The following is a 15,155-nucleotide window of genomic DNA, read 5'->3' as shown; positions in this document are numbered from 1 at the left end:
TTGCTAGATGGGGCAGACTCGGGAAATCATGTGAGGGCACAATTCTTGAGGACTCATGGCCCAGAGAGAGAACTAACAGAAGGAAGTAGAACCCAACTATGACACTGAAAAAAAGCCACAGAGAACACTAGCTCCCTCTCAAACCAGAAGCATCTAATTAGTTTCTGTCACAGTTCATTTTTTTCTCCACACATGCCTCATGGCCCATGCTAGAAGAATTTCCTACAGATCAACGGTGAGAGTTCAGCCACTCCATTGGAAGCACTGTAAGGATGCTTCCAAATCTCAACATTTTCCAAAACTGGTCTGATAAATGGCTCTATCCACACATCCATCCATCTACCTACCTGTCCAATGTTTATTAAGCACCTACAATGTTGCAGTCACTACCTTAAGGTGCTGGAGATACAAGATGATCTCCTTTGACCAAGCCCTTCATCCCATTTTGGCTCCACGACTAGAAACTGGGATGCACAGAGCATTATATATTTGAGGAGTACAGGATGATGAAAACCTTTAATCCTACTCCAGGACATATCCCTGGGATTCCCCCACGCCAATCCGCTGTTATGGACTTCAAGCTTTTCTTTGGATATGTATGATTTTCAAGGACTATAATATATCTGAAGATTTAGGAAAACTAACTTCTTGATAATATTAGGTCTTCCTATTATATTTAAGAGATGGCTTTCCATTCAGCACTTCTTTAAAATATACTGATTTTTAGTAAGTTATATCTAGATTACCAGGTCATTGTCTCATAGGTACTTTTAAAACAAAGCATATAGGAAGCAATGAATAATAACAAAATAAGAAAAGAAACAAAATGAAATCCTGAAAAGCAGAAATATCCCCTATACCCTGTATCCTCCTCTAGGGGTCTCCATTCCACATTCTATTGATTCATCTGACAAAACATAAAGAACACTTACTCAGGGCTGTCTGGATATCCTTTTCCCCATTTTTCACTTCTGTCAAAAATCCCTTCAAAAATTTGAGACCTCTAAAACAAAATAAAGGAAGAAATATTACTTTCAAAGTTCCCTTATGTTGAATGAGTACAAAGAAACGGCAGACATTAGCTTCCATTTCAGTAACATCTCAGGCACAGCAGTGAATAGGTCAAATCATATGGCATTCCTTCCTGAACCTCTTCCCTTCACTTCCCTTTAGCTTGCTCTGGAGCCCATCCTTCATCTCATCTGATATACCTAAAGAAGTGGTTTTCAAAATGTGTCCCAGGACTAGTGGCTTTAGCATTACCTGGGAATTTGCTAGAAATGCAAATTCTGGGGCCCCATCTGAGTTACTCAACCAGAAACTGGTTCTGAGTCTAGTGTTTTTAACAAGTCCTCCAGATGATTCTGATGCCACTGAAGTTGGAGAGCTATTGATTTAAAGAGAAGCCAGTTGACTTTAATGCCTTTAAGATTCCTATCTTATATACTTATTAACAATATTTATCACCATCAAAAGGGAGGCAAAAAAAAAGTGGTATTATTCATTAGGCCTTCTAGAAAAGGCTACACAATTCAACTAGATCCTTCACTCAGAAGCAGTCTCCTTTGTGCAACAATTTTTTTTGCTGGTAATTTTTTTTTAGCTAGATTTTAACTGCTGTCCCACCCCAACTGCCTCACCTCTTCAGCCACAAGAGGGCTTCAGTCGCCGAGTTCCTAACCTGGGCTACATCCGCCTCTACTTCGTGCAGCACTATCTTCTGGAGAGTGGTAAACTCTTCTTTGTTGGTTATGTATTTCTGATTTACTTTCTGCAGGGAAAGCAGGGAAACAACCTAAGTTTAAAATGCCGAAGTTATCAAGCAACTCAGTATAGTATTGAGACTTGTAAGTTTGGCAAGCAGGCCTCTAAGAAAACAAATTAAGCTTCTATTACCTTCTTCCTTATGTTTTCATGATAATATTTTTTTTGGAGAATTCTATGTAGCTTAAACTGGAATTAAATAGTCTCAGGGTTTAAAGTTTTGTTCTTTAAGTTCTTTTTTCTGCCTCAGAACCTCTCTCATGGCTGTCTTTGGCAGATACTTTTCACTCTGAGTATAAAACTCAACAATCATTTGTTCTAATAAGACTACTTGCAACTATTCCACCTAAATACAATAAAGAAAGGTATATCTACAGGAATTCCTAATAGTGCTTCCTCAAAGACTAGTCTCCAATGACAAAAAAGACAGATTTTTATTAGGTACTGTATCCTCAAGAAGGTAACATTTAATCTACATTTAAAAGGAGACCCATCCCTTATTTTACCTGGAAGAAGAGACTCAGAGAAATTTGGTGAGTTGTTGATGGTCCCACAACTACCACTGGAAATGGGCCTTTTGAGTCCCAGGCCACTGACAGCTATTTTCATTATATAACCTAGCTTTTAGAAAAATATAACTTGTCATCATTTCAACTTAAAAAAGCACAGAATCAGTGTGGACATTAGAGTGAAACCCTACTGAGCCACACGGTGCACATGAAAAGGCAGTCCTGGTTTCATTTTAAAAATGAATCTTCTACTCCCCATAAAGCTTAACTCTAGCATATAATAAAGGCTTAGTAATTCCCTTACTGAGCATTCACAATGTGAGAAGAAAGATGCTTGCTCTCTTAAAGAACAGTGATACATTTTCCACTTTTTGATCTATTCTTGCCAAGCACAAAAATGTTGACAACATTTTCCTTTATTTAAAAGTTTCCACAGAGACAAACCAGTATGCTCACCTTAATATTTCCAACAAGATCCATCTTAACAGGAGCAAACACTGTAGGGCCAAGTTTGTCTAGAAGAAAAGATCAAAAACATTTCTGAAAAAACAATTTTAAGTGGCAATGTTTTTATAATAAAGAAATAATAAATTTAGCAGATCCTCAACAACTTTAATTTTTGCTTCCAAATCATTATCTAAACACCTTCAAAAGCTTCCAGGATACTATTATCATCTTTTTCTATTACACTACTCCAAGGTGAGTTATAATGAGGCCCTAAGTGACAGGTGAGATGAAGACAATCTTATAAGTTTAGGATTCATATAGTAATCCTTAGGGCTGCACTGTCCAATATGGTAGCCACTAGATATGTGGCTAGCTAGTACTTGCAGTGTGGCTAGTACTAACCAAAATGTACTGGAGGTAAACTACATACCAAATTTGGAAGACTAAGTATGAAAAAGAGATTGCAAAATATCTCATTAATGATTCTTTTGGTTTTTTCGTTTGTTTTTTTTTGAGATGGAGTCTCTCACTGTGTCCCCAGGCTGGAGTGGAGCAGCGTGACCTCAGCTCACGGCAACCTCCACCTTCTGTTCGAGCGATTCTCCTGCCTCAGCCTCCCAAGTAGCTGAGATTATAGATGCCCACCACCACGCCCAGCTAATTTTTGTATTTTTAGTAGAGACAGGCTTCACCATGTTGGCCAGGCTGGTCTTGAACTCCTAATCTCAAGTGATCTGCCCACCTCAGCCTCCCAAAGTGCTGGGATTACAGGCGTGAGCCACCATGCCCAAACTTATTAATTATTCTTTTTTTTTTTTTTGAGATGGAGTCTCGCTCTGTCACCAGGCTAGAGTGCAGTGGCATGATTTCGGCTCACTGCAACCTCCAACTCCTTGGTTCAAGCGATTCTCCTGCCTCAACCTCCCGGGTAGCTGGGATTACAGGCATGTGTCACCACATTGGCCAAGATGGTCTCGATCTCCTGACTTTGTGATCCACTTGCCTTGGCCTCCCAAAGGGCTGGGATTACAGGCGTGAGCTGCCACGCCCGGCCCAATGATTCTTTTATATTTATTACATGTTGAGATATTTTAGATATTCTAGGTTTTAAAATACATTATTAAAATTAATTTTTGTTTACTATGATAATGTGCCTACTAGAAAACTTAAAATTACATATGTGGTTGGAATATTTCTGTTGGGCAAGAACAATGACTAAAAAATAAAACAAAGAGGTATAGCTAAAAAGCCAAAAGAGAAAAGATAGTGGAACTCTAAAAAGAAAAAAAAAAAAAAAACTTGATTGATCTAAAAGAAAGGCAGGGACAAAGATAGGTAGCTAAGAGGCCAAAAGAGGAAATAAAACAGAATACTAAAAAAAAATTGATTAACTGGTGAGAAATCAGGGAAGGAGTTTTTAAAAAGGGAACAAAGAACATATAGAGAAAAGCAGAAAATAAGTAGCAAGATGATAGAAACAAATATCAAGATAATGAATGAAATTCATCCAAACAATGTAATTCACTACATTAACAAATTACAGGAAAAAAAAAAAATGACTTCAGCAAATAAAGAAAAAACATTTTATAAAGTTAACTCATTCATGATTATAAAAACAACTCAGCATATAAACACAATTTATATGTACATGCTATTAATAATTGGAAAATTAAATAAAACACTTTTTACAACAGAATAAACAAAAAATTCTAACTTTATTCCTAACAAAAGATGTATGATAGCTATACACTAAAAACTATATAGAACATTCTTGAGAGAAAATTAAAATGACTTAAGTAAACAGATATAGCATCCTCATGAATTGGAAGATTATCAGTGTTTTTGTTTTTGAGACAGGGTCTTGCTCTGTCACCTAGGATGGAGTACAGGGTGCAATCACGGCTCACTGCAGCCTTGATATCCCAGGCTCAGGTGATTCTCCTGCATCAGCCTCCCAAGTAGCTGGGACTATAGGCTTACGCCATCACACCTGGCTAATTTTTTTATAGGGACAGGGTCTCACTTTGTTGCCTAGGTCAGGATCAAACTCCTAGTCTCAAGCGATCCTCCTGCCTTGGCCTCCCAAAGTGCTGGGATTACAGTTATGAGCCAGTAAGCCCTGCCTTCAATGTTGTTTAAGATGCCAGTTTTCCCCTAATTGGTTTCCAGATACAATGTAATCTTAATCAAAATCCTAAAAGACTTTTAAATAGGAATTGAACAGCTAAAATTTATCAAAAGGCCTAGAATTTCCAGAACAACCTTGAAAAAGAAAAAACTGAGAGACTTACATTATCTGATTTCAAGCCTTATAATTAAGATACCATAAGATCACTGGAACAGAAGAGAGAGTCCAGAAACAGTCCCACATTATAAGCATTATAAGTTCAACTGATTTTTGACAGAGTTGCCAAAGCAATGTAAAAGGGAAAACATATTTTGACCCATGGTTCTTGAGCAACCAGATACCACAAGGGGGAAAAAAAAATGAGCCTCAACTCCCTACCTCACACCACACACAAAAAATAATTCCAGTGGTTCATAGGCACAAATGTAAAAGTTAGAGGAGTCTAGAAGAAAACAGAATATCTTCATGACCTTTGGGATAGGTAAAGATTTCTTAAGACACTAAAAGCACTAAGCATAAAAGAAGAAACTGGACTTCATCAAAATTTAAAACTTCTGAAAAGGCATCATTAAGAAAAGGAGGAGGCAAGCCATAGTCTGGGGGAAAATACTCACATGTCTACAATGAAATTTTAATTAAAAATATACAAAGAACTCTCCCAACTCAGTAATAAAAAGAAAAACAATTGACTTTTAAAAATGGGTGAAAGATTTGAACAGACATTTCACAATGGAAGAGATAGCGATGGCCAATAAAAGTGCTCAATATCATTAGTCATCATGGAAATGCAAATTAAAGCCACAATGAAATATCACTGAGACATGCAGGAATGGCCAAAAACAAAATATTGACACCACCAAATGCTGGTGAAGACGTGAAACAACTAGAATACTCATACACTATGAACAACTGTGCAACCATTATAACTGTCTGGCAGTTTATTATAAAATTAAACTATGAACCAGCAATTCCAGTCCTAGGTATTTACTCAAGAGAAATGAAAGCATAGGCCCATGGGCACAAAAATGTTCAGAGCAATTTCATTTATAATAGTCCCAAACTGGCCAAGAGCGGTGGCTCACTCCTGTAATCCCAGCACTTTGGGAAGCCAAGGTGGGCGGATCACATGAAGTCAGGAGTTTGAGACCAGCCTGGCCAATACGGTGAAACCTTGTCTCTACTAAAAATACAAAAAAAATTAGCCGGGCATGGTGGCACAGGCCTGTAATCGCAGCTACTCGGGAGGCTGGGGCAGGAGAATCACTTGAACCCAGGAGGTGGAGGTTGCAGTGAGCCAAGATAGTGCCACTGCACACCAGCTTAGGTGACAGAGCAAGGCTGTCTCAAGAGAAAAAAAAAAAGAGTCCCAAACTACAAACCACCCAACATCCATCAATAAGAGAGTGAATAAATAATTGTGGTATATTCATTTAATGGAATACTACTTAGCAATAAAAAGGAATGAACTACTGATACAGACAACAAGGATGAATCTCAAAAACATACTGTATGAGAAAAGCCAGAGGCAAAAGAGTATAATATTCCAGTTATTTCAAGTTTCAGAATAGGCAGAACTAACCTATGGTGACAGAAATCAATAAAATGGTTATTTTAGACTGAGTGACACAGGGAACGTTCCAGGATGATGAAAACATACTATTTCTTGATAAGGATATGGATTACAGAGGTAGATGCATTTGTCAAAATTCACTGAATCATAACAGTTAAGTCCTACACAAGTTATACCTCAATTTTTACAAAAGATGTATTGTTAAATGGGTCATAAAGCAAATTTCAACACATTAGCCATTCTTGGTATTACTGACTTTATACAAGTAAAAGCGAATTTGACATAAACTTTTTTATATATATAAACACTATATATAATATATAAAATGATATATTTGTTATATATATAAATTACATATAATTTAAATGTTACATATATAGATATATCTATATATCTATAAATGTTATATAATACATATAACATTTAATATATATTATATATTTATTATATATATTATATAATATAGATATATTTATTATAAATATAAATACAACACCTATATATACACATAACATATATACATATACATTTTTTTTTTTTGAGACAGGCTATCTATCGTCCAGGCTGGAGTGCAGTGGCGCTATCTCGGCTCACTGCAACCTCTGCCTCCCAGGTTCAAGTGATTTTCCTGCCTCAGCCTCCTGAATAACCGGGATTACAGGCATGCGCCACCATGCCCAACTAATTTTTGTATTTTTAGTAAAGACGGGGTTTTACCACGTTGGCCAGGCTGGTCTCAAACTCCTTATCTCAGGTGATTTGCCTGCCTCAGCCTCCCAAAGTCCTGGGATTACAGGCATGAGCCACTGTGCCCAGCCATAACATATATTTTATTTATTTACATATATATGTGAGATATATGTGTGAGATTATGTGTGAGATATATGTGTGAGATATGTGTGTGATATATGTGTGATACGTATGTGATATGTGATATACATGTGATATATATGTTTTACATATATATCTAGAGAGAGAGAGAGAATATATCTTTAAAAAATCTTTGAAAATACGTTTTGGAGGCCGGGCGCAGTGGCTCAAGCCTGTAATCCCAGCACTTTGGGAGGCCGAAGCAGGCGGATTAGGAGGTCTGGAGATGGAGACCATTCCGGCAGACACAGTGAAACCCTGTCTCCACTAAAAATACAAAAAAAGTAGCCGGGTGTGGTGAGAGGCGCCTGTAGTCCCAGCTACTCGGGAGGCTGAGGCAGGAGAATGGCATGAACCTGGTGGGGTGAAGCTTGCAGTGAACGGAGATCCCGCCACTGCACTCTAGCCTGGGTGGCAGAGCCAGACTCTGTCTCAAAAAAAAAAAAAAAAGAAAGAAAATATGTTTTGGGCAGGTATGGTGGCTCACATTTTGGGAGGGAAGGATCACTTCAGCCCAGGGATTCCAGACCAGTATGGGCAACATGATGAAACCCATCTCTACAAAAAAATACAAAAATTAGCCAGGCATGCGCATATAGTCCAGCTACCAAGGAGACTGAGGTGGAAGGATTGCTTGAGCCTGGGAGGTGAAGTTTGCAGTGAACAGAGATCATGCCACTGCACTCCAGCCTGGGCAACAAAGCAAGACCCTGTCTCAAAAACAAAAAAGTTTTAACTGGTAAAACACATTTTTTCACAGTGCCAATATATTTGAAGGCCTATTCCTCAAATACTTTTTTTACTTTTATGTATGGTTTCTAGAAAGATCCCCTTTTTAAATTACACTATTCTGAGGTCAGTATTTAATCATAATTAGAAATGAAATGGGAATATGCAATAATGCTTAAGGTCACAAAGTTTTAACTATGTGTCTGGTGATTTGAACAAATAGCTAAGAAGGGTCATCTCACTGTACACACAGTTCGGGGTATTTCTCCTGCAAAATAACTACAGTGAGGCAGATTCTAGAGATGAATGAATGTAAGGCAACTGCAGGAATCTTACCTAAGACTGGAACCACAGCATAACATGATGCCAAGAATGCTTCTGTGGGAATGCCACTGTCTTCCAGAAGCTCAATGTCACTAAAGCTACACAATTTGGTGATATGGAGGAGAAAAGATTGAAAATACAGTATCAGCACTCTGCAGTTCAGAGGTAATTCATAGAAACAGCTGCCTCTCTGTAGGGCAAATCATTTGACTTGATATGCCCCAATGACTGTTTTTCTAATATGGTCTCATAAAATAATTTTCCAAAGATAATCCACCAAAGCAAGCTAACATTTGTTCACCGAGCACACTTCACAATCAGTTCCTTCTTATTCATTGGTAAGAAAGAGCAAACAGTAAAGCAGGTACTTGGTATACTACATTCTCTATTCTCCTAGAATATGCCGTCACCTGAAAGGAACACCATGACTGATTTTCCAGAATAGAAGCTAGTATCCAAGCATCAGTGATATTAGAGAGTCTAGAATACCTTGTATTCATGGTACTAAAGAAAGTTGGGATAACTTCTTTGCCTTCCTCCCAGAGGCATTCTGGAGAGCAACTTGAGTCTGATCCAGACTGAGTCAAGTTATTGTCATGATTTTTCAGGTTTTCTATTCCATCTTCCTTCATTATTTCACCTTGGACTGCAAAGTAGAAAATATCTATTACTAACCTATTATATATTTATTATAAAAATACATATTCATTGTTGAAAATTTCTAAAACACAGAAAAATACATAGAAATAAAAATTCATGAAACACTTTTCACATACACATATACATACATCTACAGACACAAACAAAACTTGAAATATGTGTAGATTTGAATCCTGCTTGCTTTCACTAAACAATGTATCATCATCATTCAACCCTTCAAAACCATGATTTTAATGACCATGTTATATTGTATCACACCCATGAGGGGCACTTAGGTAGCTTCCAAAATTTTACAATTATAAATACAATCACTACTCATTATTAGCACATTCTATACATATTTGTGAATTTGTCTACTTGCTAAAATTTATTTTGTAACCCCAAAATCAATACACGCGGCACTTTTGCAGTCATTTGTGGACATGTGCAGAGTGGTGAAAACTTTGTTGCTGGACACACATATTCCTAGCTGAGGTAGAGCAATGTGATGTTCTGCCTTCTTGTTTCAGCTCTCATAGGACGGACAAATGTCCTTCCTTAGTGCCACATTTTACGCATGTTTGTGCATTTTGTTGTTTTTGCTGTTTAAAAGGGCTCCCAAGTATAGTACCGTCTAGTGTTCCTACCCACAAAAAGGCTGTGATGTGCCTAAGGGAAAAAAGATGTGTGTTAGATAAGCTTCATTCAAGCATGAGTAATAGTGCTGTTTGCTGTGAGTTCAATGTTAATGAATCAACAATACATATTAAAGTGTCTTTAAACGAAAACACACATAAAACAAGGCTACGTATTGATTGGTAGACAAAAATTTTGTGACCAGAGGCTTGCAGGAACCTAACCCTGTATTTCCCCCAGGAGCAACAGTTTAGTATTTGCTAATTCAGTGGTCATGGTGACTCAATAAAATGTAACTACTGCAAATAATGACTGTAATGCCTAAAAGAACATCCCTGTCAATAGGTCTTTCTCTTTAAATCTAACTATTCACTGAAGAACAATTCCTAGAAGCAAAATTATCAGAGCAAATAAATGACTGCACTGTTTGGACAGACATTTTCTCCTCTCTTTATTATTTACCCAAGAGATAAGACTTCAATGATGTGTGGATTGTCTCTCTCAGATTAACAGCTAAGAAAACACAGCTCCTTCCCTCAACTCTCACACTGCTCCCCAATTCATCAAGAAAAAACAAGGTCTCTTATTTCAAGGTAGATGAGGAGGAAATTTTAATTTCATTTTCAAATTATTAAGTACTTATAATTAAAAGCTCTAATATAGTTGTCTTTGATCTGAAGTAGATTTTAGCGATTAGTGCCAAGGGATTAGCATATTTGAACTACAGACCTATTACCTCAAATGTGGGACTTTGGCTTGGTAAACACAGAGAAGACTGCGTAGAAACTTCATGGTGACTGGGGAATTCTGACATCCTCAGGCCCAACAGAAACCGGGAGGATGAAAAACTGAACTGCGGTAATTTTACACACTGTTAAGTCTAACATCATAATCTAAGTTCAAAGGACTTTTAAGATACAGGGTTGAAGGCCCTCTGCTCACTGCAGCCCATGAACACAGCCAAGAACACTGAGCAGGAATCTTCCTCTTCACTCTGCCTTCTCAACACCAGGTCAGGGTCAGATTGGATGAAAGAATGTTGTTCAGTCACAAAACCTATCTTACCCAGCCAATATCCTCCTTAAGAGACACCACTACATGGTCTTGAGGTTAATCCCTATCGTGGATATACATCAAATTCCCAAATCTTCTATCATCTAAAACTGGTTTGTTTCAGACTTTACTTTTGTTTTTACCTGTTATATTATCATCTGTATTTTCCTCACTTGATATGCTGCAGTCTATCTCTGCAGATTTCAAAGATAAGGAATTCTTATTTTTCATTAGGATTTCTTCCTCACCATTTATTTCCATATTTAAAGATCCATTTTCACAAGTACTCAACTCCATTTGCCTGCAAATTTTTTAAAAGGAAAAAAAGCCAGAAAGTCATTATTTGGTCTTTTTTTTTGAAACAGGTCTCCACTCTGTCACCCAGGCTGTAGTACAGTGGCACAATCACGGCTCACTGCAGCCTCAATATACTGGGCTCAATCAATCCTCCTACTTGAGCACTCCACCCTGAGTAGCTTGGACTACAGGTGCCTGCCACCATGCCCAGTTAATTTCTAATTTTTTGTAGAGATGGGGTGTCACTATGTTGCCCAGGTTGGTCTTGACCACCTAGCCTCAGGCAATCCTCCCACCTCAGCTTTCTAAAGTGCTGGGATTACAGGCATGAGCCACCTGCCAAGCCTGGTCATAAATTGACTGCCCAGGTAAATGTGATCCTTTCAACATCCACTGAAAGAATTGTTAAATCAACCCAAACCTCCCAGTCTTCTGCCTCCAAGGCCTGTGATGGGAGCAGTCCAGCCTCAAGGCTGCAATTTAGAAATCAAAGAGCCCTTAATGGCTTTCCCAGCACCCTCAGCAGTCCCAATCTTCCTGCTCCCCAGCAGCATCAGGAAATAGTCATTGACAGCTCTTTGGTTTTCAATCAGCTTTCTCCAAGTGCCACTTTGTACACTTTACTTTCCTCAACTTCTCCCTGGGGGTCTTCTCTCTCTCTACACCACTGGCCATTTCTCTGTGTTTGACCGGCCAGTAACTTTATCTTATCTTATCTTATCTTATTTTATTTTATTTTATTTTGAGACGCTCTGTCGCCCAGGCTGGGGTGCAATGGTATGATCTTGGCTCACTGCAACCTCCGGCTTCCGCGTTTAAGTGATTCTCCTGCCTCAGCCTCCTGAGTAGCTGGGATTACAGGCGCCTGCCACCACGCCCAGTTAATTTTTTGTATTTTTAGTAGAGACAGGATTTCATCAGGTTGGCCAGGCTGGTCTTGAATGCTTGACCTCAGGTGATCCACCTGCCTCGGCCTCCCAAAGCGCTGGAATTATAGGCGTGAGCCACCATGCCCGGCCAGGGAGAGTACTCCTTATAAAGCATGTCTGAGAGAAAAAACCCAGGAGGATCAAAACACATCCAGAGGGAAATGTCAGCACATTAGGGTAACAGAAAAAGCCAATTAACATGCATGTAGAACAGCTAATTCTATCAGTTAAAGGAACAATCATAATATCTTATTATTATAATTAGGTGATTATACCTAGCCTAATTAGAACAAAAATATTTTCTTCTAATAAAAATAAGGAGGAAGGGTCCAAGCTACATAGTAACTTCAGGAAAAGTATTTGCTATTTTCTTAAAAAAAAAAAAAATACTGTATTTCAACCTAGTAATTAAAAATGTAGGAGCATATAGAGGCAAAGACCTCAACAACAACAAAAAACCTACAAATATGCTCCTAGTAAGAATATTTAGAATAGGAGAAAACTGGAAATAACTAAATTGGGAACAATCCTTGTAATAAAGAAGTAAGCAATAGTATATAAAGAGACGAACTATTAAATAATTTGAGGCCGGGCACAGTGGCTCAGGCCTGTAATACCAACACTTGGGGAGACCAACGCGGGTGGATCGCTTGAGCTCAGGGGTTCAAGACCAGCCTGGGCAACATGGTGAAACCCTGTCTCTACAAAAAAATAACAAAAATTAGCCAGGCATAGTGGCATGCACCTGTAGTCCCAGCTACTTGGGAGGCTGAGGTGGGATTGCTTGGGCCCGGGATGTTGAGGCTACAGTAATTTAACCCACTTTCATGGGTTAAATCACCTTAAAAATTGAAGGAGCATTTAGGGGAACAGAAATAGTTTAGATTTTGATAGTAGGTTATTTTTCAACCTGCAACACTACCTAAGATTTTTATTTTTAAACACAACAAAATAGCACTACTATCATTTCTAGATAAAAGCACACTTAAAACAAAGCTCCGAGAGAAGTTTCCTCTACAAGAGAAGTTTCAACCTTCAGTACACCCTAGAGAGATTAAAAGTTACTAGATGTGATGGGTGAGATCCATCTTAGGGAAAATGCCAACATATTCCCTATTAGTGCTAAATAAAAGGTCTGCTCTGGGTTGATTCAGGCTCATTCAAAAGAGGAAAGTCAGATATGTTCACTTCCATATTATTTCAAATCCTGAGAAAAACCATTACATGATCAAAGTATCTTTTTTTAAACAAGGAATAAAAATATCCTTTTTTTAAAAATTTTTAGCAAGAAGAAAAATAGCTACTGTACCTTTCCAAAGAATTATGAATTGGTATAATAGGATGTTTCATCTTTAAAAGAAGCAAAGAAAGGAAAGTTCACATGTTAAAACTTTGAACAGAACATATTGAGGATCTTATTACATACAAAACGGTAAATACGACCATATGACCATAATATACACTAGCCCCACTAAACAGAAACAATTTTAGGTCTTCCCAAAAGGGAGTCATTGATTCCACCTAGTCCTTCTTATTTATACAAATACATTTCTAAGTAAAAGGAAGATGATCTTTTGACAGACCTAATTATCACAGTCAAACTCAGTGATTAGCTTTCTTTGTAATTTCAGTTATGCTCATTAAACATTAATAAGTAGCAAACTATGACACAAGTATTATATCAAATACTAGAGGTATAAAGGTAGACACTATGGGGTTCCTGCTCTAAATATCATTTCAGTACAAAACAAGGAATATAAATAAAATAGGAGTATGTATAAGAGAGGCTTTTAGCCCAATTTAGGGATTCGGGTAAGAGACTAAGTCTTTGAGGATGAGTATGAGCTAATCCAGGAAAGAGAGGTGAAGAGCATTCCCGGCACTGGAAAACGGCACAAAGGTGTGGGAGGAACTATTAACACAAGCAATGAATATGTTCAAGCTAGGTAATGACAGAGAAAGAGCTGGTAATGTGGGAAGCAGTTAAGAAGTTTTGACTTTAACCTACAGGCAATGAGGGAGCCACTGAAAGGCTTAGGTTAAGTGGTTCAATTTATACTGCATTAATAGAAATATGGTTGACTGGAAAGGTCAGGCTGAAAGCAACTATTAATAGTTAGAAGACTATCACAACTTTAGGCAAGACTCACTGGACAAGGGGTTGGAAAGAGGCTACATTAGAAACATGTTTAGGTGGTAAAATTGCCACAAGTAACTGACTGGATATGGGGTGCTGAGGACAGATATAAAAAAGGACATAAAGCAAAGTCCATTAAAAAACTGTCTTTATAAGTCACTAAAGGGTAATAGAGAACATAACTCACTATAAACTTTGAAACTTTTCATGATGCCTTGTTGCAGCCAAACTGAGCTGGACTTTTACCTTGCTGGACTTGAGCATGGCCAGCTGCGGTGATCCTGGTGGAGTGCGGTAGAGCAGCTCAGAGGTGAAGGCTGCATTTGCGATCTGCATGCATTCTTCCAAGGTCTTCAGAAAAGTATTACAGGTGGATTTCAGCAAAGTTCCCACATCAATTCCCTCCTATGAAAAAACCAGAGTGGAAGACTCCTTTACCTTGCCAAAAAAGAAAAAGCCCAATTGTGGAATGCCCTTAGAGGTTGTCCACAAAATAATAATAATGTATCCACCTGCTGAAATATGTACATCAGTTATAGAAGAAAAGCCCAATTTATCTATTAATCAAGTAACTATCAGCACTATTTGACTTTAACCTACAAGCAATGAGGGAGCTGCTGAAAGCCTTAGGTAGTAAAGTAGTTCAATTTACGTTGCATTAATTGTAACTCCCTCAGTCACGACAACCGAAAGTATCCCTCGTTGAGAATCACTGCTCTAGATTATAAACTTCCCAAGAGCAGGATTGAAATGCTTTTTTTGGTATCCTTCATCTTCCCTCCCAGTCCCCTCACAGTCTATCTCATACATATTAGGCAGCTGCTGAATGAGTAAGAGCACCCAAAAGGAAGTGAATGCAAGTGGATTAAATCACCTTTTTAAGAAAAACTCAAAACACACGTACTACCAGCAGTATAGTGTTCTACTACTACCTAAGAAAATAAATTAAAATCTTTCATTATAATCTGCAGATGCATTGTTTGTCAGATCGAAACTTCTTTGAAAGTAGAGCAGACACCCTGGTTAATGTGAGCCATTCTATACACAGCTTAACACCAGAGAAATCTTTTAATGTATGTTTTAAAATAAGTGAATAACGACTATATTAATATATACTAAAAAT

The 15,155-nt window shown here is 37.9% G+C and overlaps 1 protein-coding gene across 3 annotated transcripts in view; it reads right to left on the bottom strand.

Moving 5' to 3' along the window:
* PLEKHA8 (pleckstrin homology domain containing A8) overlaps nt 1–15,155 on the bottom strand; it is a 99,748-nt gene that overhangs the window by 57,572 nt on the left and 27,021 nt on the right. For all 3 annotated transcript variants that reach the window (XM_021935934.1, XM_003896150.4, XM_021935936.2), the window contains exons 5-12: nt 14,279–14,437; nt 13,205–13,245; nt 10,813–10,970; nt 8,831–8,987; nt 8,354–8,439; nt 2,730–2,788; nt 1,641–1,771; nt 933–1,003 (exon numbers count right to left, since the gene is read on the bottom strand). In XM_021935934.1, coding sequence (XP_021791626.1) covers nt 933–1,003; nt 1,641–1,771; nt 2,730–2,788; nt 8,354–8,439; nt 8,831–8,987; nt 10,813–10,970; nt 13,205–13,245; nt 14,279–14,437 — 862 coding nt within the window. The remainder of the gene's footprint in view (nt 1–932; nt 1,004–1,640; nt 1,772–2,729; nt 2,789–8,353; nt 8,440–8,830; nt 8,988–10,812; nt 10,971–13,204; nt 13,246–14,278; nt 14,438–15,155) is intronic.

This window comes from Papio anubis, chromosome 4 (assembly GCF_008728515.1).
Source record: "Papio anubis isolate 15944 chromosome 4, Panubis1.0, whole genome shotgun sequence".
NCBI lineage: Eukaryota > Metazoa > Chordata > Mammalia > Primates > Cercopithecidae > Papio > Papio anubis.
Note: the sequence above shows the minus strand (reverse complement) of the source record. Positions and strands in the feature narration are given on the sequence as shown.